Raw genomic sequence first — 27,594 nt, forward strand, 5'->3', positions numbered from 1 at the left:
ATAAACATTTCAAGCGTTGTCTTCTCTGGGGCTGGTATCAATGAGAAGATGTCTTATCAGTAACCTTTTTTTTCAGCATCACCTCTCCACATCCAGCCTGGCTATTGTAGATTGTCCTTAGAATTGCTCTGTACCCTTGAAGAGAGCCAGTTAAGTATTTGGGCCTTCCTGTTCTCTGCACTGGCCAAATGGAGGAAAAAGCCAGGTCTTGAGTTGCAGAACTGAAGTCTAAGCACAGCATTATATGTTCTTAATAAAGGAGTGATTATATGAATCACAGTAGCAAAATGTTCTTGCAGAGCACATGCCCCACTCCCTAACGTAAGCGTCCAAGGGCAGCTGTACATCATTCCAGAGGAGCCTTTCGCCTTAGACATGGGTTAGTGTATAGCCCACTAAGTTACAGAGGAGTAGCTACAGAGCTAGGATTCCAGAGTGTGCTTTAATGAAGTTACTTGTGGCTGTTTATTGGACAAAAATAAATTCCAACTGGCCCATATAACAAACGAAACTCAACTACAAAAATGTAATGATATTTATTCTCACAGCTGCCAGCAAACTCACATGCACCATGAGTCATTCCAGATGTGGATAAAAACAAAGTCTGTCTGTGAAAGTAAGTTTCCTGATCCCGAGGAGACTTGGTTTGGGAGAGGAGCTGCACACTGACTTCAGCTGTACTCAGGAGAACAGACAGGTTCTCCTTCAAAGGGGGAGGGGGAGAGGAAAAGCTATTTATTTATTCCTAAAAAGAAAGGAGGTAGGAAATTTAAAAGCTACTATAGAGCTAGACGTACATATTTTAAAGAGAAGGATGCTTTGGAAGACGCTGCTGCTGCTGCTGTTCTATTACAGTGCTCATGCCACTATGACCCACAGATGGAGCAGAGGTAAGATTTAAACATGAAAATCTATTTAAGAGAAAATTTTGAGTTTGTAGATTTGCTCTGAAATTACATTCCTTTATACATATCTATACATATATATAAAATGCATCCCTCCCAACTCTGGAATTCTTTTTCTCCATTAAACAGGTCAACTAAATAATCACATAGACAAATAGAAATATACACATGCATAAGCTCATAAAGGTAAAATGATATATGTATTCTATTATAATACAAATATATAAAAAATATCACAAGAACCAAACCTACATTTTTCTCACTTTTTCCTTTCTCTCTCCTTCTCCTTTTTCTCCTGCATTAACAAAAATTGTTCAGTCATGAAACCTTAAAGCAAAAGCCTTTGCAGGCACAGGTGGTGTAATCTTCTGCTCCACCAGGCAGATACCCAGTAATAGTAAACAAAAATCTGCATGTGCAAGGTGCCTGGCAATGCCTACAACCCCACCCTGACAGACTAGCACATACAACATAGAGAAAGCTACCTGTGGGTTATCAGGTTTCAGCTGCCATTATGAGAATATATAGTTGTGACATATTTTATTTAAGTGTGTGATAGTAACATATGAAGTGTTTTGGGACTATTGGATTGCGTAGAAGATGCTTGCTTAAAAGCTAGTGATGATGTCCTTTCCTTTTTTTGTTTTATTCTCTCCTCTGGTATTTGGCACGGGTTTGGTAGATGCTGGAAGTAGAGAAAGGAAACACCTCCCAAAAAATTTCTGGTTCTGACACTGAAATTCACAGATATTTAAAGGAACCAGAGTCTGCTAAAAAAACCAAGCATTCAGATGCCCCCCTCCCCATCCCAATGTCCCACGTCTCCCTCATTATATCTGGTTCCTTTCTAGTCTGCTATTTGGGTTTGGTGTTGATTTTGTAAGGGAGGGCAATGGCTGAATGAAGCAATGAAGAGCTATGCAATTCTGCTAAGGCTGTATGAATGCTTAATTGTTCCTTACCATTACTGGGAACTCACTGACAAGGCATTGATCTGGGGCTCAGAATAGCGGGTTCTTGACGAGTTTTTCCATCAGTCTCTTGGATGATACTGGATGAGTCATTATACCTGCATGTACCTTACTTTTCTCTTACTGTATAATAGAGGTGACTTGTGTCTCTTACTGTATAATATAATGACACCAACTGTCACCATAAAATCTCTTAATTCTGTAGACAAGAGTTTGTCTTTCCAAGGATGACACATAAATAGGTGAGGAAATCAGAACTAGATCTGCATATGTGAAAAAAACATCCCTACCTTTTGGAAGAATGACATCACCTTATCTATGAAATGGAAAAAAAGCAAAAAGGGGTTAATTTCCACAAAATAATCACTATGCAATTTAAGGATGTTCTTCGCTTTTGCTAACACACTTATTTTAATTAAACAACAACAACCCTAAAAGGAATCCATGCAACTATTAAAGTCCAATTTTAATCAACATAAATATTTAAAATAAAATATCAGAACTCTATTGTGCCTTTTGGGAAAGCAGATTGTTTTCAAGCTGTAAGCTCTAGAGCTTGTTTTTGGAGACTTCAGAGGGAAGAGAAGATTCATTCCCTGTTGTGATAAGGAGTTCAGTTCTCACAAATACTGTATACAGACCTCTACTGAGGAAGAAAACAGATTTCTTCTCCACAGCTGCTGGGACTATTCAGCTCCAAATATGTTTTAGAGGCATGGCTCCTTCGACAACAGCTACTCCAGAGAACCTCCTTCACTAAAATATCTCTGTGTCAACCTAACCAATCCCATCCTAATCTGCAGCATCTAGAGGGCCAAACCACTGTCCTAATTTTTTAATTCCTTAGAAACCTAAGAGGAAATTTGAGTACCAAAGCATGACACACCCTTCTGCAGACTCAGAGCTCTTCCTTCCCTCCATAAATGGCAACTGACTCTTGTCTGGGTTAAACCTCAGTCATTTATGTCTTATCCAACTCCTGATCTGAGTTTTGCAATGGAAAAGCAAAGACAGATCAGCATCTGGTCTGATGGAAATGAAGGACAGATCTGCATATCATCTCCATGTTGACTAGTAGTCCAGACTGTTTACAAAACAGTAGGACAAAGGGTCCTGCTTTAATTGCCAACAGTTGTTGTTTGCAATAGAAATGAACAGTCAGTATTGGATAAAGCAAGATCTACTTTCACCGTTTTTTCACTAGGGGGCACTGGGGCAGCCCTGGGTGCCCAGCCTTTATAACCAAGTAATCTTTGGCTCAAGAAAAAAGTTAGATGTGAGGAAAGATGAACATACTTGTGTTGACTGGTGAGTGGGAACTCCAGACTGTCACCTTCCTTTTCCCTCTGCTTTTATGAGCATCAATGAATGGGAAAAAAAAAAAAGCATTTCTGGCCAGAAAACTGAACGTGGGTTTTTTTCACTCCCTTAGCCATTTGTGTTAGAAGTCTCACACATTCCTCAACCTGCCTAGATTGAGCTGTGGACATTGGTCTAGAAGTCACAGGCAAAGCTTGGTCCCTAGGGTGGACATGCTCAGAATGATAAAGAAATGATCCTGAGTGGCGACAAAATAATTTGCTTGTCATCACCTCAGGTTTCTTTGAGCCTCTTGTAGGCTTAGCTGTATGGTATTACCCTCTCAGATTTTGTGAAGCACCTAACCAAGGAGACAAGGTAATATTAGATCTCTAGTGAGACCTATGTGATGGTAGAAGTGGTATCATAGTAATTTCTGAAGGTACCAAATAAGAATTCCAGATCTTAAAAAATATTTTTTCTGGAGAAACCAAGGAACAAATCCTGTTATTTGACAACAAAAATAAACAAAAAAACCCATGCAGCTGTGGTAACCAGAGATAGTGGCACTGCTTGCCACCCAGTTGCTTTCATCAAACTGCTCTGATGAGTACCGATACATTGAAGAGCAGAAGTAAGCTTCAGATCTGTATTATAAGAATTGCCTGTTTCCTGAGGAGAAACCCTAAGGCAATCCTTATTAGGACATTTCACCTCAGCTGGCTGTAGTTTATTTTCTGTAAGGGCTTCCCAATTCAAATAAATGGCACACAAACAGTAGCATGGTTGCTCAGGGAGTGAAGATGCACTATGATTTCTTGTGGTTGTGGTTTCTTGGACAGCGGGGAAGCAGCTGCACTGGTAAGTTTATCCCTTACTGGAGGTTGGAAAAGGAGATGTTGAAAGACACAAAATAAGAAGGTAAAACTGTTTTCACCCATCAGTCAGAAAAGGATGTATTAGCTATATTAACACCACTGAAATTTCATGTTTTTGGGGAATGGCTGTGCTCTGCCTTCCAGACCTCAAAAAGCAGTATTAGAGTAGCATCCAGATCTGTCTGGCCCACATGCATTATTTTGTACCTAGACTCTAGGGTTCGGTGAAAGTCAGATGGTTGTTCCATAACACCAGGGGAACAGTTTGTTCTCCTGAGAGGGTTTCTGCATAAGGAGAACAGAAGGCCCATCCATCTTGATTTCCCCACAACAGTGCAAACTTTTAGTATTTGCTCTAGTGTTGTGGCAACTGAGTTTGTGAGTTTGATGGAGCAGCTGCTACATGAGTAACTTTCGCAGGCTGCTTCTGCTTGTGGGCTTAGCTACAGCAGGCTGGCAGCTCTTCAGTGCCAGGAGAGGGAGGACTATGTAGAAGGGAAAGAGAGACTGGCTGTTGCTAGAAAGCCAGCCAGACCTTTTATAAGGAAGCAGTGCTTAATGTATTCTATACTCTGTGATCATTTGCTACATACCAGGTTGCTGGTGATCTTGCCATTCTTGCCGTGTGGGCGAAGGATGAGTGCCTTGGAGATTAGGGCATGCACTGCAGTCTCAAACCTTTTGACCTTATTTGCCTTTCTACCCTTGCCTTCTCATATTGTATCCTTGGAGTCAGGCAATCCCTTCTCAAGCAACTTCTGTGATTCCACCTCTGACAGTAACACTCATTTGACATTTTTGGCTTGGACAGCATGAACAAAGGGAATGTGGCCTGAACACAGCATGTAATTACAACACAAATGGTCAAACAGATATATGGACATTTATATGTCCAGCAGGCATTGAGTATAATCTTGGTTTATTTAGGACATGCTGAGGTTTCCAAAGGTCTGGTCCAAGGGTAAAACCAATTACACCAGCTGGACCAGCTACAAGAACTTTTTAAAATGCAACATCTATTTAACTTCCTTTAATTTCCATAAAAATACTGTTATCCAATTCTTAAAATACGTAATGCACATAAAACAATGAAAGATATGAAATGTTACAAAACAGAGCCAACTCCGTCCAAACCCGGCTGTGTAGAGAATGTTTCTTCTTATGGAGAAAATGCAGTATTTCCCTTTTCTCTTGCTCCCACATGATCACTTGGAAAATTGCCTCAACTGCCCCAACTTCTCTGCGTGTTGGACCCATTCCAGTGACCTCACTGGAGCTGCAAAAGGCTTGATCAATCTGCTGCAGAGGTTTCCCCCACCTACCCCAAGTCTGTTCCATAGGTCTGTACCAGTTCCTGGGAATGCATGTTTGTAGGTTGGAGTATCCTCGTCTTGGTCTTTATTTGTCTGAGGCAAATTATTACTGCAGCAAGTATTGCAACTGTACCTGTAAAGAGAAGAAGGCACTGCCTGGAGGGCAGTCTGGGATTAAAATTCAGACAAATTAGCTTTGCAGCTGAATGACCTGAAGAAGACAATTTATATACCTAAGCTTTTACTTCCTGAATTCCTTTGCAAAGAGCTGTATAAGAGATGAGCATAAAAGTATGTCATAGACGTAAAAATAGATCCTTAAAAACCCAAATTGTCCTACACTGTAAGTACTAGGAAGGAGGCATTAGAAGAATATTTTTGCCCTTTAAGAAATTAGAAGAAAGCAAAGGCAAAAATACATTTTCAAGCAGGTCTGGAAAATATTTTAGTATTAATGAACTAAAGAGGCAACTAGATTATCTGTGTGATACAATGGTGTGTGGAGCAGAGACCACAGACCCAGGACTGAGGCAAGCTACCCACTTTGCATGTCACAGGACAGTGCAGGGACTTTAGCTGGTGTCCCAGCAGGGTGATAGTCATGTGCAAAGCGTGTGCCCAAGGGAAAGAGCTCTGCCTTTCAACAGAAATCACCTGGTTGAACACAGTGCCACACTGATGTGGCCACAATGCTTCTGGCTCTGATATCTCTGCCCTGTGTTTTGCTGTGTGGTGCAGACGTGGCCCTCCTCTTCCTTATGGCAGATCCCTTGGGCATCAGCTGTGGTGGCAGTCTGAAACTATTGCTATTGCTGGAAGAGCGGGGAAGAGAACTGAAGAGGAGGCTGGAAAGGGATTAGTAATTGGTACTGGGAAAGCTGCTTGGTGTTGTGAAAGGTACCTAGAATATAATAGCCTCTGAATGGATTTAACCTGCATAGGATAAATATCCAATAGGGTAGGGCTGCAACTAATCAAAATCCTTTCTAACATGTCCTGATTCCCCAAATGCTCCTTTAGGGGCAGACTTAATTAATTCAACCTGCATGGAGGGTGATCCCTGAATCAGAATTCACAGTGGATACCTGAAACTGGAAGACATACAAAGGATGTCTAAGAAAAATCAAAGTTTATAATCTCTTCTAGGGCAATGATGCTAAACTGTGATGAGATCAGAGGGAGGATAGATTATAGAAGCTTCCATATTTTAGTTTAGATCACAGATGGATATTGTACTCTATAAAAGCAGTCATGCTGTTAGCAAGGAGGGATCTAAATGATTCTGAGGCTCTTTTCACCACAGGAAGCAGCCAAAAGATGGCTAAAGCTTACAGCTCATACAGTTGTAAACTGGTTGACAGAATCAAAAGTTAAAAAGAGAAAGGAGCTAGACAACTTTGAGGAAATCTGGGTAAACAACAAGAGGAAGATACATGAGGTAAAGTTGTTTTCTCTTTGACATGTGTTAGCCTAAGTGAGAACTATGAGCTGAAAGTGGCACCAGTAGACTGTTTTCAGTGATTCCAATTCCATCCCAGCACTGAGGACTGACAAGTCAGTAAGACATTTGCTGCCACTTTGGTTGTTTTTTTAGGATTCCTGCATGCCAAAATGTCCCATCTATTTGCCTCAGTCCCAGTTATAGAACTATCATGGGATCTGGATGAGTTTGCACAAGGGTCCTCATGTCCCAACCAAAGTCTAGCTCAGAAGCACCTCCTGCCATTCAAATCCCTCCTTACACTTTCATATGGAAATAGCTCCCCTCACCTTAGCTTTAACAAACATATTACTGCTCTTAATGCATGCTGTTAAGCCAATGTTCCCTTCAATAAGCAAAGCAGCTCGGTTACAAATTAAATAACTCAGGTACACATGCAAAGACTGTAGAGCACTCTGTGAGTCCCTTCCTGATTATCTTATACTCAACTTCTGGGCCCAGAGACTTCACTGGTACCTGGAATTATGCAAACACAGAGTGAAAAAAATCTTTCATTCTCCAAAGAACTTTCAGTGTAATTAAGGAGAGGAAACGTTAGCATCCCCTTTCATTGTGAAGCACAGAATAATTAAATCACTTGCCCCAGATCTCTTCAGGATGACTGTGTGCGTGTCGTCCTGTATGTTGTTAATAGTGGTGATTTCTTTTATTCTGTTTCTGAAGCATAAAGTGCTTTTCTTGTTTTCTTGGGGTAGATCATGCCAGATTCAGCAGGAGCGTAATGATGTCTTGGGCAGAAAGAAATCCTGTCAGAAGCACTGAATAGTACAATGTCATTGAAAGGAAAGTCAGCAGGTCTTAATGAACATCATCAGGCTGCAGATGCTCTGATTACTCAAATAGTGACAGGCAAGATGTAAATTGCTGAGGTAAAGCACTGAGTGGTGGAGCAATTAAATTTGCACACAGTGCCTATGCTTGGGTTCAAGGCAGGGCAGGCCTAGGGTGCTGGAGATGAGCACTGGTGCTTGCCTGCATGAACAGCCCGCACCCATCTTGAACTGGGGCTCTGCAAAACCACGCACTCTCCCTCTGCACCCTGGAGGGTCTGCTGAAGGGAGCTGAGTCCATCCAAGATGCAGAGAAGCTAGCAAAACTGGGAGCTGTGCGAGTGTCCTGGTTTGAAGTGGGCAAACTAGTCTGCTCCTTGCTCTAACTTTAAAAGCGCTGAAATGTGCAAACCAGCACCACTGAGTTTTGCCACTCTCAGGAGTGAGGCCACAATCTCAGTCATTATCTGGAATTTGGTTTCCTGTAGTAACCATGATTGTTAAAAGCTTCCACCCCAAATGCTGGAAAGCATATTTCTTGGTTAAAGTGTTTTTCAGCAAAATGGCACTGGCATGGATGAAGCTCATGCAGGTCAGCTACATGGATAACTGATGGTGGGAAGCAGAGGAGGGAACATATCAAAACATCACAAAAAGAAAAAAAAAAAAGGAACTTGAGCATAAGCTGCAAATAAAACTTGTGGGAAGACACATATACAAAAGTCCCCAAGGGGACAGCCATCTATGGCGTTTGCTCTCCCACTGAAAGGAAAGAAAGCAGAGGACGGGATCCTGTATGCCTCTATTGTCCCTGTGTCTCTCATTACCCTGAAATCCTGCTTTATTTTGCTACTGCTATGGCAGCTTTATGATATATTCTCCACAGCATGCTTGCTAATACAGAGATGTTAAACTAGCCCAAGCCTCCACCACAAGTCATGGGGCTCCCTTGCCTAGTCAGTGGCTAAGACTTGGGTAGTAACTCTTTTTATCCCCTCTCAGGTGCTCCAGGCTGCAGCAATAACCTGGGTCCTCTTGTCTCACTATCACAGTGCTTGTGGCAGGGCAAGCTCAGTGCTGGATTTGAGACTAAGAAGAATGTGAGAAGGAGAAAAGTGGAGTGAAATAAGCTCCACTATTCCCAGTTTCCACAAACATTCCTTTCTCCTGGTGAATGTGGGGCCTTTCCTGGCCCAGTTTGCCAGTTAGGTTTGGCAGCTCCCCAGTTCCCCTGAGATCAGCATGCATACCACTCGTCTTCTGGAAATTCCTCCCTGGCCACACGGAAACAGGTCACCAGCCAGGAGCCAGGCTCCAAACTCGCTGAGTCTCAATCCGCTCAGGAGGAGCCAGGTGGGTAGCTGGAAAAAAGTCACTGAGAAAGGGAAAAATAAGTTGTTAAAAGCTCAGAGGTTATTTGAGAGGAAATGGGGCAGTAGAAGGGGGATGCTGCACTGCAGTCTCATGTTGGAGACCCAAATGCGCAAGGTCGTCTGCGATGCCTGCATGACCCACCCCACCCCCTCGCATGGTGCTGGGGAAGCAGACCACTTTAGTTAGGTTTTGCTTAATTGTGAAGAGAGTAAACTGTGCTGGACTGGATGTGGGTATCTGTTGTGAGCCAGAACATTAGGATTTAATTGTCTCCATCTATTTGGCAGGTGGTGGCATGCCCCAAACAGAGCCAATGCTTCTAATCTCTTCTCTATCTTGGAAAGAGTTTCCAATCTGGTAGGGCTTATTTGAGCCACAGAGAGTGAGACAAGAGAGGCAAAGGCAAAAGGTAGAGATGCTGAGAAACAACAGAGGAAAAAGTTAGAGGTAAAAATGGCAAATAGAAGAAAGTAGTATGAATGAGAAGAAAAGAGAAAGAGAAAGGAGAAGTGTGGAGAGAGAGAAGATGTGATAAATGTGGATCAGAAAGATTAAAGCACACATACATTTAAGATTAGGGTAGCATTCACCCCCTTGCCAGCATGGTATGCAACCCCATTTGAACCCACTCTTCAGAAGATGTCCATCTGTCACAGCTGGTCTTCACCTTATCCATCTGCTTCTCAGGCTCATGGGATGGTTGCATTTCTCTGGAGCTGACACTGCCTTTTTCTCACGTAAGCTGGACTCATGTTTGCTTCTGGTCCCCACCAGCCTCTCAGCACACCAGGATAATGAGATACACTTGTCTGGACAATTCACCACTGGTCACAGTATAAAAATTAAAGTTATTTCTACTGAATCAGCAATATGTGGAGGTCTCTGCGTATCTCTTTTTCCTTTTGTTTCCCTTTGCGCTTTCTAAACTATGTAGGTATGAAAAAAAGACTCTTCCCACTGCCCAAGAAACAGCCTTTTTTATTCCATTAATACTAGTCATAGTAACAGTGTCACAACTGCACAAATCCCTGTTTCCCTCCATCAGTCCCTGGAGGAATGGATCAAGTTCTGCAAGCTCTCAGTTTCCTCCTTGGTTTTCATAATGCTCACAGCCATGACATTACATTTTTGTTTGTGCCTGGCCTTGAAGAAGCACAAAGTAACTGTTTATTGAATTTATTTATTAAATGCAGATTTTTTGTCAGAGGGAACTGTTTGTGTCTTAAGACCTCTCCTAAAATAAAAGACTTCTAGGGCATGCCTCATTTTTATTTACTGTAATTGTTTATGGCTTGGCACTGAGCAAACTCCATTTTCAGTTAAACACTATTTGTAGCCATCCTAATATAGTACAGTATGTGTTAAGTGAAGCCATTGATTTGTCATAATCTTAGTGACTTCTGGTTTTCTGGATTGCCATGCCAATTTGGCAGAAAGCTTTGGAAGGTAATAAATCTAATGATAAAAATGTATATTCTGCTTGTTTTGTTGCTTTCCACCATCAGGTTTTTTAATAAACAGAGCTCAAAGAGTCTGACCTACCTCGACTTGTACTAAGCAAATCTAAAGCTTAGTTGGGTCCTCACAAAGATACAAGGCTAGAAAAGTACCCAAAGAATTTTCCACACTGGGGTGTCCCATAACAGGAATCAGATACAATCAATAAAAATAAGATACAATCAGGCTTAATTAGGCTCAAGTAACAAAGAGCAGTGTGTGACTGCTGTGTTGCGTTCTCCAGCAGAAGAAGGATGATGACATGGCCCTGTTTCCACACAGGATGTCTGGGAGAAGCCAGGGTGAAATGAACAGGGAGCACAGTGCCTGAGCTCAGCTCAGAGGATCCCAGTTTTGGTGAATGGACTACAGATAACAGGTGTCCTCTGTCAACCATTAAGAACAGCCAAAACCTGCTTTCTGACCCAGGCTTGGGGTTTTTAGCTATGTTACCTAATCCTCCTGCCTTCCTGTACCAGGTACCTGTCTCTCACTGTGCCCCATCTCTCCCTAAAACCAGCCCTGCTGCACAGAGGGAAGTCAGCAGCCACTTGGCTGAGGTCTAGACAATGCTGCATGCTGTGGATGGAGGAAAAACTCCAGGAATGCAGAGAGCTGAGAGGGGGATTGAGATGTTTAGCGATAGGATTGAGAAAGATGAGGCAGTCACAAGCTGACAATTGTGCAGATTTGGGGCTTGTCTTGCCACAGTGCTGTGTTTCTCATGTTCACAGCAGGGAAATGCTGTGGGCTCCAGCTGATGAAGCCTGTTTTTAAAGAGTCTGTCTGGTAAATAGCTAAATGTTAGGGATACAATGAGAAATTGTATTTCCCTAGAAAGACACTCCTTTTCTAGCCAGAAATTGTGTTTCGGGAGCAGGCTGTTGGACATTTGCTGGGAATTTCTGGATGCCCTTCAAACTCTGAATGACTAACTGCATGTGCCACAGACCATCAATCCAGCATGCATCTGGTTATGTCAGCCCCAATCTCTGGGCATGCTGCTCCCAGCTAGCGTGGTCCAGCTGAGGTGAACTCCAAAGCTGAACAACATGTGCACATACATCCTCCAAAGGAACATCTGGGGACTCTTAAGCAAAATATCACCATCAAGGCAAAGAGCTCAGTTTCTATTTGCACAGATTTGTCAGTGAGGTAAATGTAACCAATGTGTCACATTTCTTAAATACTCTATACCCCTCCCACCTTTCTGTTTACGTGATCAAAGATGGAAGCGTGTATCACGTCCAGTTGGCTTTTCAGACCTGTCTATGATGTCCCCCAGGAACTTTTCACTCCTGGTCTAATTCATGTTGCCAGACAAGACATAAACTGTCAAAGAAGCAAATATATCTCCTCTGACACCTCTGTATATGAATGCTGCTGGACCCAAGGCTGGACCTCAGCACCCCCTGAATATCTGCCTGCTGAGGTGGAAAAGAGTGCTAGTCCTCACTGCAATTCATCTGGGAGCAGCTACGTGAACATACTGTGGTTTACTTACCTGTTTTCAAAACCCAGTGCATTTCCTTATGGGTGCTTTTGTTGACAAAGTAGTGCATGCATTATTTAAACAAAGTTGTAAACCACCTTCTGAGTGTCCCTTTCACAACAAACCGGAGCGCTCATGCCATCCTCTCTGTAACCCAATGCAATGGGTAACAGCTACTAATTCAGTGTGTCTGAGAAGCTCAGCCATGACAAGCTGGTATGCATTCTGCTTCCTCAATATCTGCACACTCATCAGAGGTCAAAACATACCTTAAAGGTTACTGGGGCTAGCCTTTAGAAGTATAAATAGGGGAACAAGTAGTCCCTGCCTTATTTTGTGGCCATGCTAAATGTCAATCTGCCTCTATAAATGATTAGTTTGTTGTATTAGTGTGCTCCAGTATCTCAGACAATGTTTACCTCTTACCTATAGGCCAAAGATAGTAATAAAATTCCCCTAATATAACAAAAGGAAGTCATATGAAGATGGCATAAGATGAATATCAATCACGTGTTCATAACCAGATGATCTCTAAGCTTACCTGGAAGATCATCATCACTACCAAGCTGAGGAAGAACTGTCATGCAGAATTATCACATGATGAAGTCTAGTTTTTGCAAGTAGTGCTTCTCTAGGCGCCAGAAAGCAGATGTCAGATTGACCAAAAGATTTCTCATTAGCAGCCTATAATGACAACCCACAAAGCGTGTACACGCTGGCAGAAAAATTTTTAAGTAAGCACATTTCATTATGCAAGCTTCAGAGTGTTTGAATTAGTAAGAAGAAAGCTCAAATCCAGGAAAAGACAGGTTGAAACTTACAATGTGAGTGTTACAGCAGCTTATTTAAAGTGCTTCTCTACAGTAATAATGTCTTCTTTACCAGTCTCCACACACAGAGGAGTTAAAGATAAGAACAAACTCCCAGCTGGTTTCAGTCATCAACATGCTAGAGGTTTTCACTGGAGATAAAGTCTTCCTCCCTTTCTCCAAATTTATTCTTCCTAAGTTTAGAGCATGAGGTCATTAACCTTTTTTTCCTTAAACATTTACTATTTTTCTGTAAGCCAAAATTTATTTTAGAAGTTCAGCTCAGAAGACTCCAAGAGAAGAGAAAGTATGGTAAGGAAGAATAGCATTGAATCAAATACACAGGACAAATTGGCAGGGTCCTCTTGGGCTGGGAGCCATTGAGATGTGGCATCCGTAGGGGCAGGAACTGCAGCAGTGAAAGATGTTGAGTTTTGAATTTCCATCGATTTCAGGAGCAACTATCAGCAGCAACCTGCCTTTCAGGTTCCAGTCCTCAGAAAACAAGATATTTGGATTATCTTGTTGGCTGTAAGATTCCTGAAAGCCTGAATCTAACCACCTTCTCTCCCCTGCAATCCCAAGCATGCCTTTCACAGCCCAGGGCTCTCTGTGACCTGGCTGCCTGCAGAGCAGCATCACGGGGCTGGTGGTGCCAGCTCAGGTCATATGAGGACCTTGTCCACAGTGTCCAGCTGCCGTTAGCAATTTGCAATACTCAAGGTTCTGGCAGGGCTTTCTGTATTTAATGGTGAATCCAGTTGTACGTCAGTCTCAGCTTTATTTCAGCAGATTGTGAAACCTGAAAGATCTAGGAATAGTCAGATTTTAGAAGAGCATGAAATAACAAAGAACAGTGGAAAAATGACAGCTTTGTAAAATGGAAATCCCGTATGTGTGTTTGTGGAGTGGGGAAGGCAGCTATAAAAATAATCCATTTTGCATTCATCCTTCAGATTTCTTTATGTTTCCAGCAACATCACAAAGATTGTCTTGGCCCACCATTGCATCTGTGCACATTGAAATCCACTGATCAGATTTTGTGGATGATTATATGTGAGTTCCATTAATTTTTTAATATTATTTTCATGCAGATGTAGAAATTAACATAATGAGGCTCAGACATTCATGCAGGAGTGAACTTTCAGAATAAATGCCCTCTCATGGTGACCCTCACTCACTGCTCCAGGAGACACTGCTCCCCTGCCTCTTACCCAGGCATGCAGCACAGTTTTTCACCCTTCATGTTCTGCTCAGGTGGCAAAACAGCTATACTTGTCAAGACCAGAAACATACCTGAATCTACCTTCATCTCTGACTTTCTCAGACTTCTTGTCTTCATCACTACTAGAAAACATACAATGTTTTGAAAAGGCATTGTTTCCAGAAATAGCTCATTTTCTCACAAAACAGACCCAGCATCCCCCTGCTTTTTGTTTATTGGGCAAGGCTGATTTATACACTTTCTCCATCCAGCACATATTCATATCATTATGAAAACCAGCAGCAGGTGCACTGACATTTGGAGCTGAGTGAACAGCTGGAAAGGCAGCTGGGGTTTCCCTGGTTTTGAAGAACAAGTGAAATCCCAGAGCAGGGGAAGCAGAAAACTGGGATTTATGTATTCTCCTAACAATTTATTTCAACTCACATGGGGATTTGAAGGAAAGGGGAAGACAATTCTGTTTCTTTCTAACCTGAGGGAGAAGAAATGGTCAATATAATGCTTACTCCTACTTTTGAGCTGCAATATTGACACTCACTGAGTTTGAGTAGCAGCTTGTTGTTTCACACGTGTGCTACTATATGTGGGTGAGCAGTTCATACACAGATAAAATAATAAGTAGTTTTTATCAGTTCAATAACAGTTCCTAGAACAACCGCAAACACTTGAATTTATTTGCTAGTTGAAACTATTCACAGATGGCTTAATTGAATAATTCAAGGATCCCCATAATTTCTTCTGGTTTTCTTCACCTCAACTAACAGCTCCATGATCTCAGTGGGACAGTTCCCATAGGATAATCCAGCACAGGACAATTCAGTCAGCAATAACAAGAAACCCTCATTATTTTTCTTAATCTGCAGATCATATGGCCATAGATTTTAAAGTCAGAACACCCATGTATTTTTTCAATTTGGCCACCTGCACAGAATTTCATGTAGTCTCCCTTTCAACAGATCCAATGCATTGTGTTTCATTAATGCATATCTTCTGAAAGGCAGACAGTTTGAACTGGAAGACATCGTGAGACAGAAATCTGCTCATTCTTTTTTTAACATGTAGTAGGGCACTGTCATTCTCCCAGATAAAAAGGCAAGGTAATTTCAAAGAGAGCGCCTAAATCTACATAGTATTGTAGATACTTAGATAAAACACATGATATTGTTCTTACTCTCTGAATAGACATTTTATAGAACTAGTCAATGAGGACAGTTAATACGTGGACTGAAGAATCTGAGATGTCATTCATGATAATGAAACAAAATTCATACTGCTCCTTGCTAGGTCTGTGGTTCAAACTGGACCTTTGATTCCTTTCTCACCATCCAGTCATCAAATAAATTTTAGATATTCTTTTTGAAAGTTGAATTTACCCTGTTAAAAGTTATGGGGGATGTAAGTATAGAAGGGAAAGAAGAGTTTGACAGCTAGCTGTCCTGCAGCTGATCCTCAGCTCTATCAGGAGCAATGACTACACCACTTGAGGTGGCCATCTACAGGAAGGAGCCCATGAGCTTGGCGGTAGACCAAGGGTGTATAGGCATGAGAAGTGGCTTCTGTCTTTTCTAACCAGGGCTAGTGTCCAACCTTATGTCATCTGAGAACTGGAATCATCATCAAATGTCCTAAGAGCTGTTGGACCACACTTGTACTGGGAGTTTCTCACATGCACGAGTGCTGCTGGTGTAGCAGCTGTGATGAGGAATGAGACAGCTAAAATCTACCATTCTTTTTTTGGTTTGCTTTTCCCCTTCATTCATGACCAGACAGATCTCTGGCTTAGCTCACTGTGTGGCCACACAAAGTGGTGTCAGCACAAAGGGAAGGTGGGAGAGCCTGGCTGAAGGCAGGCGTGCTGGACTGCCCCTTGCAGCTGCAGCTGTGATTAGGTCAGCTTCAGCAAAACCCTAGCTACTCAGTCGCCTTTGCCTGCCAGGAAACCAAGGAAGCCTGACAAAAAGAAATTACAACAAAATGTGAAAAGGCCAGTCTTAACTACTGGATGCCTCTCCTCTGTGCTCAGTGTCTCAGCTCTGTTAAATATGTACCTGGAAGGTGGTGCAGGGCTCAAGCCCACCCCTTTGGGCTCTGTGACAATAATGTAAAAAGGGCAGGGAACTGGAGAGAGAGATTTGGTTTTGAAGGGTTTTCCTTTCAGAGCAGCAATAGCATAATGCACAGAACTCTTGGAGCTGCTGCAGCTCTGTCTGTTCCTGTGAAGCAGAGCTCTGATTTCCATTGTTCTGGCTCCATCATTCAACAGGAGAGTGATCTACTTTGCTCTGCTCCTAAGGTCCTTCCCCATGACTCAGCCCCAAAATACTTCACTCTGCTTCACCCTTCTCCGCTCCTTCCTGGGAGAAATGGAAGTAGATTGGATCATCATTATATCCCTTCACTTGTCCATTGTGAGAAAAATTTTCAAATGTGTTTAATTAAGATTGCTTTGTGTCTTCCCCTTGCATAAGGGCTGTTGTGAGCAACATGGATAAGGAAAGAGAGGTGACCCTGAAATGAAGACAGGGATATAAAGCACTGTTTCATTTCACAACTCTGCCTGAAATTTTGAGTTGCTTATTGTCTCTATGTTAAACCTGTGGAACAGGGTTGATATTTCCTTTGTTTATTGCTGCCTTTCACTCATATAGTGTTCACCATAGCCTATCTCCAGTTCCTGGTAATATGGCAGCAAACTGAAGGATAATATATTTCACTTACTTCTTCATTCCTTCAGTTTCTCTGTGTGCATTTTTTCTCTCCACACCTTCTGCAGCAACTTTACTCCAGCATGTTAAAGGCCTCTGTTGACTGACTGCATCTTTTTTTGTGAGCATAAATAATTCCAGGTAGGGACCCCCTCCTTATGACCATGGGAAGAATAAATACGACAGCATATATTGCTCCAGGCTGGGAACAGGTGAAAATGCTGCATAATGGAAATTCCATCTGAGGGAATAAATTCTCAGACTATTTTCGTTGGTTGATGCTAGTCATATCTTTGAAACCATTTTACTTAAATCATTAAAGAAAAAATTATCCTCTGCTGCTCACAAGCACAGGCTCAGATGCACCATTTCCTTCTCTAGCAATATCCATTTCTGTAAACATAAGGTTTTTTTGGTCTTTCTAATATACCTTTACATTTCTTACTCATGCTAAGTAACTAGAAAGGCTATTACCACTCTAGTTTTTATATAGAAACTCTGTTGCATGTTAATCCAATCTAACACATCTCAAGATATTTATGAAGCACAGAAGTGTAGGCTGGAGTGGGTTCTGTTTTCTGGAACTGAGACACCCTTTCAGAATACGTGTGTTTCTTAAAAAGGAGATAAATTAGCAAGAGGTAACTTTGAAAAACCTGATTATGTCATGAACTAAGGAACTGAATACAATCTGTTATTAATTATAAGTGCTTTAAACTGATTGTTTGTTTGTTTGTTTTTCTAAGAACAGTGTTGTCTGTTGCCAACTTTTGTAGGGACATCTACTTCCTACATCCTTATTGACAAAACTTAGACTTTCAAGATGGAGTTTTTTTTCTTTTAACCATCCTTTTTATAATTAAAGAAGAAACAAATGTCTATTCTCACTTTTAGCCAAGAGGCAGGAATAAAGAGAGACCATTGTTGCTATTAATTTTAGACATAGGAGCTAGGATAGCAAGGATATGGAGCTGAAAGTAAAAAGAGGCAAATTCTCTTGGTAGCTGTTTTTAAAAATGTGCTAGTTCATGTTAGTAATTAAAATGTCTTCTCTATCTTGCTGCTGTGTTCTCCTAAGGGGCACTGGGATTTAATCTCCCAATAATGGAGATTTAAATGTATTGAAGTTGGAATGCATCAGCCTTTGCATTGCACTTGTTGTCATGGGAGCTACTTATGTGAGTAACTGCAATTCCAGATACAAGTTTCAGAAGCTAGCCTATAGTGCTGCAGTGTTTTTTCCTTGTCTTTCTAGGTTTTTGTGTGTGTTTCCCTTATTTTATTCCTCTTATTCTTCCTCCAGCTTCCTGCTCTTTCCATTTCTCCTGTACTAGGGCAAAGTGCTCAATCATTTCTAATATAGCAGTTTTGATACAGAAAAGCAAAAAGTCAGGAAGCACAGAGGAGCTATGCCTAAGCATGCTCCATTGCAGGGCTGTCCAGCCAAAGTTCAGGTTCTGCCCTGGCAATGACTGCAGATGGTGAACACGCATCCTGGGGATGAAGCTAATGCAGGGCAAGAGTAAAAAAAGATGGGATTACTATGTATAAAACCTGTTCATCACTTATTAACACTGCACTTTTTGTGCTTTACATTACTACTTTCACTGCCCACCACGCTACTTTCACTGCCCACCACACACCTCTCATAGGTCAACACCACTTGTCCCTGGAGGAAGCAGTGCTTCTGGTACCAAGATCTGCTGTAGGCACAAACGAGGTAGTTGCTCAGGGCACCAAAATCCTTAGTGACTTTGACTGCAGGATGGTAAGGACAGGTATTTCACAGTTAGCCTGAGGTAGTAAATTGGAGATAATGAATTGTTACTCTAACAATGGAGCAACTCAGCATAAAGACCCACCAAAGAGTCATCTGACAGAAATAAAACTGTATGTATAAAATATACTTCTGGTCTGATTGTAAACCCTCATAAGCAAGGTGATCAAAGAAGAACATGCAACAAAAAGGCTTTATCAAGACTATGCAAACTTTGACACTCATGTCCTCTTCTGTAGTGCATGGTCAAGGAGAAATGTAGAGAGTGAATTCAAAACAATGCTTCACCTACACTGTTAAAGAAAATCCTCTTGTGAGCATTTCAGGCATTTGCCCTAAGATCCAAAGCAACAATGACTTCTAGGAACTGCCTGGCAGTCTCTGCAACAAAATAGGTTCAGCCAGCCTAGACCACTCATAATTTTTGCACGGCATTATAATGGCTGCTGTGTCTGCCATATTTGTGGACAGTGATGAGTTCGTTTGCTTTGGCAAACACTTGAATTCATCTTGAAGAATCATCTTCATCTTTCAATCAGTGCTAGTGAGAAAATCTGTTATCAACAAATGTCTTCTCTTGACAGGAGCCTCTGCATGTGCTAAGATCCATTTTGTGCAAATTCCAGGCAGGTTAGAGAAAAATGTCGTGACACAAGAAAAATTTCCAGCTCACTAGAAGAACTAGCTTGTGCTCCAGGCTGGCTAACAACAAGCTTAAAATGGTTATGCATCTGGCTCAGGAGATGGCTTTTTTGACTCTTGCAGAAGCTGGCATAAAAAGTATGGCCACAGATTTTTTTAATTTGTTTTTCTAGCCATGTGATGTTTAGGCTAGGGAAAAAGACCACTGGAGTATAATTCAAATGTTTTTTTCTCTGGGCTTGTTATAGGACAAAATAGAACAACACAAGCTAACTAATTTATAAAAAAAAATTTACATACTTTACCATGTCTTCATGAACAATAACCTATAAAGTTTTACATTTTCCTATCCTTTCCTTTACAGGTCAGTATGTATATTTGTTTCAATGCACAAATGCACTAACAGCACTGAACAATGATTTTATAGTAAACACTTTTATCCCCTGTTTTACCAATAAGACAAAGCCAAATAGGGAGAAATTGCTGTAATTATAATTTGGGATGTATTAACTTCTTTCTATTGAGGTCTAGGAGTCCTGACTTCAAAAGCTTTGAGCAGGAAAGGGAAACTTTTGCTGTGAGGGACCAAGCTGGATGTACTGCTGAGCTTGTAGCAGTTCCTCACTACTAAGGGGTGGTGGTGAGCTTGCAGTAAAAAGATGGTTGTGGTGGTCTGAGATGATATGGTTTTGCAGAGCCCTGTTAATCCCCATTACAACTGCTGGCAAACACATAAAGGAGTTTCAGAGATCAATTTTCTTTTTAAATCCATTGCTGAACAGGAACTGCTGCTGCCTGTACAACCGCTCCCTGCCTTGCACTCCCAGAAATAGGGGGCTGGTCCCAGGAAACCAGGGATGCCCAAAGAAATTGTTTTCATGAGTTTCTTTAGAGTCAGGCCCTAGTAATCTAAGACAGGGTACACAACTGGCATCCTACTGACTGAATTTGGCTTATAGGGCAACTCCAGCTGGGCCACTGCCTTTCCCTATGCCAAGGCGACTCTCCTTCGCTTTGTGTGCAGGGAGTCAGGAGTTTTGGCTCACAAGTCCTTGTTCCTCTGCTCCTACCATCCTTCATGAAAGTGGACGTACTGAAGCAATGAGATAGTCCTTTTCCATGCCCCTGAAGTTAATCAAAATAATTCTTACTGAGTCATGACCCCAGTTAAACTGTGTTCATGTTCTAGAGCCCCAGGGAGCTGTACGTGTTTTGGAGCAATGGCCTGCACAGGGCATGATTCATGCTCTTGGCTTCATACCTTTTTGTAGGAGAAGAAAAGGGCATTGATGATGCACAAATAATTGAGCACTCCTGCAGCTACGCTCTCTACTTATTGAGCAAACACATCACAGGCAGCAGTTGGGAAATCATAAGCAGGAATGTGAACTGGAAAGCAAAACTAAACTTCTGTACCCTCACCAGTGAAACTGCATGGAAAACTTGTGAGAGGATCACAAATGTTTGTCACGTGGTTAATGAGGTCCAGAAAATTCTGTCACAGTTCTTAAGAAAGATGAAAGCATCTTTAAAATAAAGCTATTGTCAGCCTCAGATGTGTTATATTTAAACCTTCTAAGCTGTCATGAGCTAAAGAGTTAGAAGCAGGCCAACAAGTTGGAAAACACGGCTGCAGCTTTTGTTTAAAAACCTAGGTAGTCCTTAAAGAGAAGTGGAGTTGAGTCAACAGAGCCATAGGAGACTGAACAGACTCCTGCAGTGAGCAGTGCAGAAAAGAAGGACTCCTGCATCACATTCTAATGGGCACTTTTAGCAACCCTTAGGACTAGTCTTGTTGGCTGCACACCACCTTCAGGCACAAGCAGTGGTGCACTCCAGGGTACAGGATGAGGCCATTCAGGGTCAGGCAGGTGGGCTGGGAGCAGGTGGCTGTGGCACACTGCTCCCATCCACCTCCAGCCCTGAGGCCTCAGTGGGCAGCGAGGGAGGGCAGATCAGGGAGCACTCCCAAGGCCCCTCTGAAGAAGAGATTTGGTAGAGGATGAGCCTGGTAGTACACAGATATGAAATAGAAAATGTTTTCAGTAAGGATAATCAAAACAGTACTTTTCCTACCTCATCTCTGTGAATCATAAGATTTTTGTTATGTGACTATTTAAGCCCCTAGGACAGAAGAACCCACATGTCCATTGGAGATGACTTGACAAATTTGTAAAAGAATTAAAAATAGCAATTCAATAGGACTCTCTCCACTGACTTCAGAGATCACTGGGTTGGGCTTTCTCTGTCAATACTGAATAGGGATCTTTGCTCCTCAGACATTCATGGCTACCGCCATTGAAATTAATTGGCCACAATATCAACATAAAATGATGCACATTGTTCTGCATCTTCCTTTGAAATAACTGCTTGATAGCTTTACAAGGAAATGCCTTGGGAAAGAAAATAGTAAAGAGATGGTAAGTCATAGTAATACTCCTCTGCTGTTCATTTTTACTGCCCAGCTAACTCATGTCAAAAATGTAAGGAAATGCAGGAAGAAGTAAAGTCAGCAGAAAAGTTTCAAGTGTAATTTGCAAACACTAAATGCAGAAACTGTCTGCAAATCTTTTTATGTCTCATCTTTTATGCTTAAATTACGTGTGTGTTAAGTCAGTGTAATGAAAATCAGAGAGTACTTGCTCTAAATGCTCACACAGTCTCAGAGGAACTTGTGAATTCATGGAAAGGACTGTGAAGGGAGTGATGGTAGAAGGATTTGACTACTGTGCAGGAAGAGAAAGAAAGGGAAGGATTGAAATAAAATGTGAATCAGGAAAATCAGATCACCATGACAAATACAAATGAGCTCTGAAAGAGTTTCTGAGTAGAGTCTCTAAGAACTGTAACGAAGTTTGATATGTTTTAGGAACAAGATAATGAGATGAGGGAGTCAGTGCTAGCCTGGTCCCTACAGAGGATGGCAAGTTTCTGATATGCATACAAAGTCCTTTCTCACAATATAGCAGCTCAGGCTATCCCTTTGAATCTCCTAACCTAATCCATGTTATCCTGGGAACAGCTGGAAAACCCAGCTGCTTTCTGAGGTGTTACCTGTGATTCAGCAAGTGGGTCAGTACTAACTCGATAATATGGCATTCATTTTTGTGCAAGTCCTTCACTGAGGCTTTTCTGGGTGAGTAGTGATGCGCAGAATCTGATGACTCCTAGCTCAGGTCTATGGTGGGAATCTGCACTTGGCCTGCAAGATAAAAGCAAATGGTGTGATGACAATAAGCATGACAGCACTGAAGTAAGATGCCACAGACACCTTTTCCATGGCTCAGGAAATATCTGAGATGTAAACCATCTGCATATGCAGAGGTACTCTGTACTCTGAGGCTGTTTCCACTGAAAGGGCATCTGAAAGAGATAAAAATGAATCGTCATCATTATGGACTGGATTTCTGCCAGCTGCTTAGTAATTAGAGTTTTAATTGCCCAGTAATAAAAGTTTTAATTATTCAGCAATTAGTGCTTGAAGTTTCAAGTGCTGCACATGCACTCAGTTGCATTCTCAAATTGCCAAGAGCAAAAGATGGAATAGCTCCAGTTGTGTCTCAACAAAGCTCTGAGTAAGATGGGTGAACATCAGTGATGGAGCAGCAGCAGAAAATGGGTATAGCCCCAGTTGCCAGTCATCAGCCAGCCAAACACTCTCACCTGGTGCATTCATTCCTTCAGGGTTTCAGTCACATAACCTGCAAGTACTATTCAGTTATTTAAACAAGTTTTAATCTAAACTCACATGGATCCAATAGGAAGCTCATAGCCCTGTAGGTGTCTTACCAAAATGCCCAAAAAACATCCCTGAAGGATGCATTTACAGTTAGGAGTATCCAGCTGCTGTATGTTTATTGCAATTCAACAAACTATTTTACCTATGCTATATTCCCCAGTTAATTCAAGGCCAAATTACCCTTTGCTGGATCAAGCATGAATTACTTCACACCTAGTATTATCCCAATTAATTTTCCTTAGGCTAGATAGTAAAAGTCCTAATTAGCACAATGTCTGAGGGCCTGGTTTCTTTTTCCTTGCATTACTAGAACTGACATATCATTAACAAGTCAAACTTCAACAAAGTCAACAGTTGGCAATGGCCCAGGAAGCAGGACTGCATTTAGGCTACAGAGTCTAAAAGGAACGGCACATTTGTGATCTGCTTGGGTAATCAAAGAAGCAAATTGTCTGAGGAACCATGTAGTTGGGGAGCAGGGACAACTTTTCCATAAAACAATTGCAGTTGCTTCAGCTTTTTTTTACAGGCCTAGAAGAGAGAGCTTTAAATTATGTTCATGTTTTCTACAGGCAGCATGCAAAATCCATCACAAGAACTTTGGCAAAACAAGGCAAAATTGATCTAGTAAAAATATTTCATGGAAAAAAATCTGTTAGAGAGAGGGTGGGATGAAACTTTTCAGAAATTCAAAGTTGCATGTACTACTAAATGTTACTCATAATTGTAGAACTCTAAGTTTTGAGGGGAGGATCATAATGCCTTTCAAAAGTGTTTTTTCGGGTTTTTTTAAACTGGTTTACAAATTCATCTATTGGTACACCACAGTTAAAGTTGAGAAATGAAGTTTATGAGGAAATGTACCAATAGTCACATGAGAACAGCTTTAAATAAACTTCCTGTTCCTATTAGAAAAAATCCAACAAATCCAAACTATAGCTACCTAAACATAAACATCCAAATCACATATACAGCATTAAACAAAACACAATATTTTCCCTCTGCTCTGAAGGGAACTTACACCTTTTAATAGTACCTAGTTACCTGGTTAGTAATCTAGTTAGTAACTCAAAGCATTTAGGTGGTCTGTAATGTAACATCAGATGTTTTCTGTACTCCAGACTGTACAGGTCATTAATTCCACAAATGCTCTACCTCACTGGGGTGCTGAGTTCAGGGGCTATAAATACTTTTTCTGTCTCATCTCCCTAAGACAATATCTGTGTTACACTTCACAATGGTGAATAAATACCTGCTCATATCAGACTTTGTTGTTTCTAGCTATAATACTGTGAAGTATTAAAGTCATAATAAATTGAGATTTACCTCATTGAATGTAGCTGTCTTGTCTAAGCTGGTAACAGGCTCAATGAATAGACATAGGCATCTCCAAAGGGTGAGTCCCTTCTTCCAGACATATATATGCCCAGGAGAGATGAGGTGATCTACTCTCTGGAGGAGCTGTCTCTATCACCTAAGGAGAGATCAACCTTTAGACAGCTGAAACCAGGAGAAATGTAGGGTCTGAGAAGTGTGACAGTATTAGAATAGCTTGAAGAAAGTAGGCTTTGTTGAGGGTCAATATTGCAGAGCCAGGAGAAGAACATGTATTTCAGGCATTGTTGGTGTTGCAGTTACCATTATTAATACTTACCCCATGGCTACACCTCAGACTCCCAGGCTTGGATTATAAACCACTCTGTGTTAGACACCATATAGATACAGGACAAACAGCTAACCCCCATCCCTAGTAGATTATAGTCAAAGAAATCCATGCAGTCCATTTTATTTACAGTGGGAAGTCATACTGTACCATAAGTCTTAGCAAAAGGTAGTTCTTTGATTGAATCTACTATTGAAAAGTGCTTCCTTTCTTCAGTGTTTGCCACCCCATGGAATCTCTTTTCCCATTATTATTTTCCAGCTATGCTTTTCCCAGCTGCTCAGCGAGTCAAGAGGACCTCAGCTGCCTTCCTTAGCCCAGTGCTACAAAACTCGCTGGAAGATGTGGTCCTGCTTTATGAGGTTCAGTATATGGGAGCAGATGGTACCTTAAGCCCTAACCAAGACTGGGGCTACTGTCCATACTGGGGCTATCCATTATCTGTCTTTATGTCACTTTTACTCATCCCAGCAGTAAACCCATTGCTGACTATGTAATAGCTCACCAGAAGGGAGGGAACAGACATATATATGACAAAATTGGCTCTTTCAGCACTTACGCAGGCAGCAGTTGCCCACAGTACCTTAAATGTGGGTTCTAGCTCACTGACAGGCAAAGTGAAAACCAAAGCAAATGCCTTTCCACTGAAAGCAGCTGTCTTCCAGAACAGTTATGTATTAACAACACAATGCATTTAAACTCTTTGGTCTAAGTCTCAGTCCCAAATTATTTGCTCAAATCATTAAAGCCATGAGTATCAGTCATTGCAAAGTAATCCCAAGGGCATGACTGTTTCACTTCAAAATGATTCTGGTTCCCTCTTTCACAACAGTGGAGACTGCAAATGTAACGCACAGTCTGGAACAGTGTCATATGGTTAGCTAAGGGAAAGTGGCCCACCTGAAGAAGGTACATGGGTCAAATCTATATATCCCACAACTTGAGAAACTGAGATTGGATGTCAAACAGTGGAGATGGGCTGGAAAGCCACTGCTATCCCTGGTAAGACAAATGGCCTTTCCCAACTGTGCTGCTGCCTTCATCTCTCTAATCCCCATGTGGCACCAGCAGCAATCCGTGCCTGTTTTGGACAACAGAAGACTACCTACTTTCCCTAATTTTCCCAGGTAGGTAACACAGGAGTCCAATGTTCATATAGAGACCTTCTGGTCTGCCCCATCTCCAGCCAGTGCAATGAGAGATTTTTCTCCATTTGACCTGAAGTAATGACCTAGGGACAGGTTTTTAATTCACATTTACTCTACCTAGAGTCTCTTGGAGAAGATAAATAGCTTTCTGTGTTCTGATTTTGTACCAGTTTCTTTTAGCTGAGCTTGACATTGATAAAGGCCAGAGGATCTCCATCAAAGATGAGGAGCTCGCTTCACTCAGGAAGGCTGCTGAGTTTGACATCATCTGCAATGAGGTTATTCCCAAGAGCATCACAGAGATCCACAGGCTCAGTAACAGGCTGTCTTCCTACCCAAGGGTGCTCAAGAAAGAAGACTTTGAAAGGACAGTGCTGACCATGGTCTACACGGCCTACAGGGCTGCTCAGTCCCAGGGGCACCAGAAAGACGTTTGGGCTAAATCCTTTGTCAATCTTTACAAAGCCCTGAAGCACGACTTGATGTTCCCATACAACAAAGAGCCATCACAGTGGGAGACTTGATGCAACGGCAACTCAGCCTCCTCTTCTGGTTGATACGGGACACATGTAGCACGTCCACCACTTTATTCTGTAAAGAGTTTAATAGCCTGCTTCATGAAAGATTATTTGTTTTCTAGCTCCCTCTTGTGGAATCCGCTTTATAGTTCCATGTAAAATGCGGAAAAATGTTCAGTCCTGGGGATCTGATTTCTGTGCTGCCTTGGAGGCACATTCTGTGACAGGCAAAGAAGGGAGTCTGGTGTACACCCCAGACAGACATGTTTTTGTTTCATCCTGTGGGTTTTCTGTATAAGCAATACATAAGTATACTATGCTTATGCTCACATGCTTATTGTGTATGTGCTGGAGAATGCTGCTTTCCTAGCTGGGGAAACAAGTTCGTATTTTGGCTGGCCAGTAAAAGGATATTATAAAAAGATGCAAAGGCCCTCTGTAAAAGAAAGAGGTTTCATAACTGCCAACCTTCAGAAATTATGCCACATATTATTCATTCCAAATAGTTTTGTAAATAAGCACTGTCTGATTCACTTCATTTGACTGAACCAGTTTTTAATTGAAATAACATTTGCAGAAGTTGAAGGGGATTGTGAACACCAGCAGCAAACAATGCCTGTGCACATATTCCCTGCTTCCTAGAGCCACCCTCCCAAACAGTCTGCAATGATTCTTTCATTATTTGCACATGACTTTGCTTTTGCTCCTTGTTTTTTGAAGGCAACATGGATTTGTCCTCAACAGAGTCAAAGGCAAAACAAAGGCCTTGTTTAGTTTAACAATGACACATTTTTCCTGATTCTATCACTTGAACGTAGGTCATCTAAACCCCTGCTTCAGAATCCCCCTGAGGCAAGGGAGGAAGGTGCATTAAAACATACCTGGTGCTGAATTTAGAAGTGTCGCTCATTTTTAATGGTAAATTATATATTCACTGTATATATGTGTGTGTATGTTCATGCATGTGTGTGCACATAAGTGCTGAGTACCTGGTAGAATCCTAAACTGTTCAGTCAGGGAACGGTTGTATTTGACCACTTAGCAGAAAAGACCATTCACCAATCCAGTGGTGGGAATTATGAATTTTGGAGCAGTGGAAAAGCAGTACTTGTTTACAGCAAAAATTTTTTGTAGAAATAGTGCAACTTGTTATTATAAGCTGCAAAAGAGTCTCAGATAGAAAATGAACAGAAAAAGGAGGTATATCTTGTCAGACAGATGACTAGCAATGACAAATCCAAACTCTTCTAAAGCAAATTCCCTAATTTCTGTAAACAAGTTATACGAACTCTGTTTCTCTATTGATATTAGAGGTGCTTCTACCCAGAGCATAGGAAAACAGCTGAGCATTTATTTCATCCTTTCACA

The 27,594-nt window shown here is 41.5% G+C and overlaps 1 protein-coding gene across 1 annotated transcript; it reads left to right on the plus strand.

The window, feature by feature from the left end:
- Positions 1 to 663: 663 nt before the first annotated feature.
- FAM180A (family with sequence similarity 180 member A) lies at positions 664 to 26,232 on the plus strand. Its single transcript, XM_074825345.1, has 3 exons — positions 664 to 890; positions 24,822 to 24,922; positions 25,879 to 26,232. The coding sequence occupies exons 1-3, from the start codon at positions 815 to 817 to the stop codon at positions 26,230 to 26,232; spliced, it is 531 nt and encodes a 176-aa protein (XP_074681446.1). The 5' UTR covers positions 664 to 814.
- The last annotated feature ends 1,362 nt before the right edge of the window (positions 26,233 to 27,594 follow it).

This window comes from Strix aluco, chromosome 5 (assembly GCF_031877795.1).
Source record: "Strix aluco isolate bStrAlu1 chromosome 5, bStrAlu1.hap1, whole genome shotgun sequence".
Taxonomy (NCBI): domain Eukaryota; kingdom Metazoa; phylum Chordata; class Aves; order Strigiformes; family Strigidae; genus Strix; species Strix aluco.

What these genes read in the sequence shown, in the direction of transcription:
- FAM180A (XM_074825345.1), top strand. Translation starts at nt 815, where the DNA reads ATGCTTTGGAAGACGCTGCTGCTGCTGCTGTTCTATTACAGTGCTCAT. An exon ending in GACCCACAGATGGAGCAGAG is followed by an intron (nt 891 to 24,821) that starts GTAAGATTTAAA and finishes ATTATTTTCCAG; the next exon opens with CTATGCTTTTCCCAGCTGCT. An exon ending in ATGTGGTCCTGCTTTATGAG is followed by an intron (nt 24,923 to 25,878) that starts GTTCAGTATATG and finishes ATTTTGTACCAG; the next exon opens with TTTCTTTTAGCTGAGCTTGA.